Here is a 5,000-nt window from a genome sequence, read left to right on the forward strand (position 1 = left end):
ATCATAGCTGTGTCCGGCGCCACCAGGTCTGGACATTAGGGATATATAAATGGGGCCGATACGACCAGTCAGACTTTAGTTCGCTGACGAAGCCTCTTGGATAGGAGGCGAAACGTCCGAAACCTTCACTTTTGTACAGATGACGGCTGAAGAAACCTTCTCATCGAAAGCACACCGTATTATAAGGCACTACAGTCAAGGCTGGGGTTACACACTGCTTCTTCTACGGGGGGAATGGATTCGTGGCTGCTAACAGGATTTGCGAGACCTGTTGTGGCTTAATATTACTTCTCACATAAGACGCATCTGCGAATAAGGCGCAGGGTCATCTTTTGAAGAAAATCAAGGCTTTTGTGTGTGCCTCATACACTGGAAAATATGGTAAATAAGGCGCTAATATCAAGGAAGACATTGACAAATATATAGCTGTGTTTATTTCTATTTTAGCAATGTGTTATTGACTGAGTGATTTAAAATAATAAATACAAAATAACCAATCATGCTAACATTAGCATACCCTGCCTCTGCTGTGGACTCATGATTTATAATTTCACGCTTTATTATATTAAAGCTGTTTCCTGTGCTATAGACATCATTGGACTTTTACTTGAAAGCCTTGTCAGGAAAAGCCTACTTGAACAGTGGAACTTGATTTATGATAACTCATTTACTGCCAGACGATGTGCAAAAATGTGTCCACTCCAGTGCCAGGGTTTTTGTCATTTTGACTCAAATTTCAGGACGCACAGAATATTGAGTTTTAGTACCTCATCAAGATTCAATGCATCGTAAGAAACCTTAGACTCTCTTCTTTCATCAGAAAATAAGAGTTCATTCCAGAATTATATGGGTCTGGAGTTATCTGAGCTTGAACTGGGGCAGCTGTACAAAAGGCAAATGCTGCCCCCTCATGGGAGGAAAATTCGTTGCCAGAGGTCTGACCCAGCCTTGAAACGCACCCCCTACAGGAAACACGTCATATTTTCAATTCCCGAATAAATTTGGGAATGGCAGTGAATGAGTTAAAAGTTGAACAGGTCACTTAATTGATGTGAAATGTTTCCAAACGGTTTATCTTGGTGTCATGATTGAAATCACAAACACCTGTCATTTTCAACAAGGGTGTGTAGATTTTTTATAACCACTGTCAAAAAATGTTTCAATCCTTTGGAATCTAGTCTTGATCTTTATTGAGACGATTTGTATTTGTTTTTGTCTCCAGGGTCCCCCGGGATCTCAACCCTCCCCCCATACGCAGCCTCCCCCACACAACCCCAGCAATCCCATGATGGGTCCTCACGGGCAGGTAATAGACATACACACACACACACACACACACACACACACATCTTTATTCACGCACTCACTCTTTTGCTGGCTCGGGACAAGCAGCATTCAGGACGGCGTGGCAGATGAATAATTTAAGAGTGGCGGGCCGGCCTGGAAGGGGCGGAGATGCATCTGGATGGGCTTCTCTTCCCCCTCTCGGCCAGGCACTCGCCGTCCCGGAGCCCATCAGTGGAGCATTAATATTGCAGCATGGCCTGACAACGGTGCATTTTCTCGTGTGTAAACCCACCACAAGTTGGTCACGGAGGAGAAGAGACAAGATAAATTCTTTTTTTTAACTGAAACTGGAATATTTTGATCTGGTGTGGCATTGTGTGCATTTATATTGTACACATACGGGAGTAGAATTAAAAAATGTGTGGCCTTACGATAGAGCCCTGATGAGCTCCTCAGATATGCATCTAATACTAATGTACTCGCAGAGGAAAGTCACGGTCTGTTGACATATTCTGCTCCGGAATCAAACCCTCCACCTCTACATAACCCATAATGGGGTTTTAACCCATTCACTTCCAGACATGTGCAAAAATGTGTCCACTACAGTGACAGGGTTTTTGTCATTGTTACTTGAATTCCAGGACCCACAAAATATTGAGTTTTAGGATTACATAAACATTCAATACAGCGTTAGACTCTTTTCTTTCATCAGAAAAATTAGTTCACTCCTAAATTATATGGGTTTGGAGTTATATGAGCTTGAAATGAGGGTGGCTGTCCAAAATGCAATGCCATACATATACATGTACATTGGCTTATATAGGAAAGCATACATGTTTGAAATCGATTAAAGAATTTATGCCATGCCATTTTGAGGTATCTGGGGGCGGGAAATGTAGCACAAAAAGAGGCAGAAAATGGCGACAAAGCCTCTGTAAGGAATTAATCAGCCCGTTTCCACAGGCTGATTAATTCCTTACATTGAGCTTTGTCGCCCTCTTCTGCCTCTTTTTTGGTGCTACACAAAGTTTTCAGACCAGCCAAGTACAGCCAAATGCATTGACATGTTGGAAGGACTGCTACAATGTGTCCTTTTTTCGGTCAGGGGCGTTCCTTCAGTGACGTAACGTACGGACTCGTCACCAACTCAAAAACAAGACTTCCTGAATGTTCAGTGCAAGTCTTAAAACGTAAAATATAGCTATATGCGGTGGAATCTTTGCAAAATACGCTCAGTTGAAGTCATTTGAAGCCCTTTTACAAATTAAGGACACAACTTGTCCGGAGACGTCGGTTGTCCTTTAACAACAGCTGAAGCTGGAACCTGGAAAAAAGGGAAATGCTGGGAAAAAAAGTGAAATGCTGCCCCCTTGTGGAAGGGAAAAAACCATTCCCAGAGGACATTGCCAGAGGCCATGGCCAGCGCTTTATCGCCACTCAAGCAAGAGAAAAAACAAAACCCAAACTTATTCGGGAATGGCGCTCTGCATCATATTTTCAATTCCCGAATAAATCCGTGAATGACTTAACAGATGTTTATTTCAGAAGAGATATATTTTTGCAATATGTGATTTACCCTATCGATCTGCATTAGAGTGACGCAAGAGTAGAAATAGCTCAGTATGCTGCAGGTCAACACAACATAAAGCATGTTGAATAATTTCTAAAGGCAGACTTCATTCTATACAGTTCAGGTGAACCAATGAAGTGGCCCCCGAGTGAATGTTGCATGTTGTTTATTTCCTATATTCCAAGCTGATATGTGTGGACACAATACAGTGTTATATAAGAAGCAGTGAGCTGCACAAAATGTGGACCGTTACCAACACGCCTCCATTATTTTTCTCATATACAGCCCGCCTCTTCTGCTTTGCTTATATTGTTCCTTACAAAGGTACTGTTGTGGGATTCTTTTTACCCTCTCTTTACTTACATTGTTCCTTCTTTGACGTCATCTTAATGCTTTAGCTGAGGTCCGACTTACCATAGCGAAGTTGCTTTGCTTAGGAATGTCATGTCATTGTGAACTAAACACCAGCCGGTGCATTGTTCTGAATTACAACAGCTCCCCCTGTTGACGAAGACTTGAAATGGCAACACTCACTGGCTACATGAACATACTCTATATAATTTTGCCTTCCCAAAAATAACAGTAAATATACCACTAAAAATAAGTCTTTCGCATTTCTTCCGCAGCCATTCATGTCGCCGCGGTACCCAGGTGGTCCGAGACCCACACTCCGCATGCCAAACCAGCCACCAGGGAGCATCCCTGGATCACAACCTCTCCTGCCAAACAGCCTGGACCCCACCAGACCTCAAGGTAGCAAGTTCAACACTGTCGTGGCATCACGGGGGTTTTATTTCCTGTAAAATGGAACGATTTTGCATATGTTTGGTCATATGAGATCAGGCCGCTCCATGTGATCAGATGATTACATGTTGGTGTAGCAGCAAATGGCTCATTGTTCAAGATGCCGTTAAGCATTTCATATCCATGTGGGAACAGGAGCATCTATGGACCGAGTCACTTTCAGTTACCAGCCAATGTTTTTTCTGAGGAGAAAAAAAATAGGTCTGTCAGATTTTATTTGATAATTGTTGTTATTGTTATTATTATTCATCGATGTCATTAGCCGTAGAAGAAGGAGGAGTAGCAGTACTGCAATAGCATTCATGGTCAGAAACATCGTGGTGGAAGTAGTATGCTTAGTGGAAATAGTATTCGAACTACTAGTAGCGGTGTGGAATCCACTATTTGAGGAAATATGGTATCTCATCCAATCTTGTAATTATTCAAATCCAAGCAGTACTTTAGCGCTGTTATTTTCATAAAGACTGTTTTGTCATCTCTCTGCACAGGACATCCAAACATGGGCGGTCCAATGAGAATGAATCCCCCTCGAGGAATGGGCGGCATGGGGCCACAGGTACAAAATATTGAACTACAGAAACCGCGGCAAACCAAATTTGCTTTCCATAATCACGAAACTATTTGGAGTAAAGTCACGTTCAAATGAAAAACACTGACTTCAGCAGGAATTCGGCTTGCGTTCTTGTGCTGTGTGACCACATACATAATTTTTACGCTGCTCGGCAAAGTAGTTCAATGCACATCCATCAAAGTCTTGAACAGGGCTGGCCTAATTGTAGAATAGCTAATATTTAACTTATCTATCTCTTCTACTGTAACGGCAAGTCATTTTGACATATAAGCAGTATGGACCTAGTAATTGTGCTATTACCAGCGGCCAATTTTCCTCTGACAGAAATAGCAAGCAGTTGAACAATTTCAGGGAGGAATAAGGAATCATGTTTCCTTCTGTGGGAATTTATGATAGTGCAAGTGCTGTAGGATTGGATTGGATATGCCTTTATTAGTCTCACAGTGGAGAAATTTACATTTCACAGCAGCAAAGTGATGAAAGGAATGAAAGTAGAAAAACGAAATACATGAGGAATGTCTAAATAAAAGTATGGTGTGATGCATGGACTGTTTAAACATATAAATAAATATATACTGTTATCAATGTATATGTCATTATATAAAAGAGCAAAATATATTGTGCATAAACATAACAATACAGTAAATCTTGAAAACAATAGAACACAATATGAAAGCAATTTACTTTGTAAAATACGAGTCCATTTTGAATTGATTTGTTGTTGTTTTTTTCTTAATCAAAGTGTTTGCTTGGTTGTCGTAAAACTTT

The 5,000-nt window shown here is 41.2% G+C and overlaps 1 protein-coding gene across 2 annotated transcripts in view; it reads left to right on the forward strand.

Moving 5' to 3' along the window:
* Positions 1-5,000, forward strand: part of ssbp4 (single stranded DNA binding protein 4) — a 117,938-nt gene that overhangs the window by 100,550 nt on the left and 12,388 nt on the right. For both annotated transcript variants that reach the window (XM_089001002.1, XM_089001001.1), the window contains exons 6-8: positions 1,223-1,306; positions 3,484-3,610; positions 4,150-4,217. In XM_089001002.1, the coding sequence (XP_088857128.1) occupies positions 1,223-1,306; positions 3,484-3,610; positions 4,150-4,217 (279 nt within the window). The remainder of the gene's footprint in view (positions 1-1,222; positions 1,307-3,483; positions 3,611-4,149; positions 4,218-5,000) is intronic.

Source organism: Hippocampus bargibanti, linkage group LG07, assembly GCF_051943395.1.
Source record: "Hippocampus bargibanti isolate YZ-2025 linkage group LG07, ASM5194339v1, whole genome shotgun sequence".
NCBI lineage: Eukaryota > Metazoa > Chordata > Actinopteri > Syngnathiformes > Syngnathidae > Hippocampus > Hippocampus bargibanti.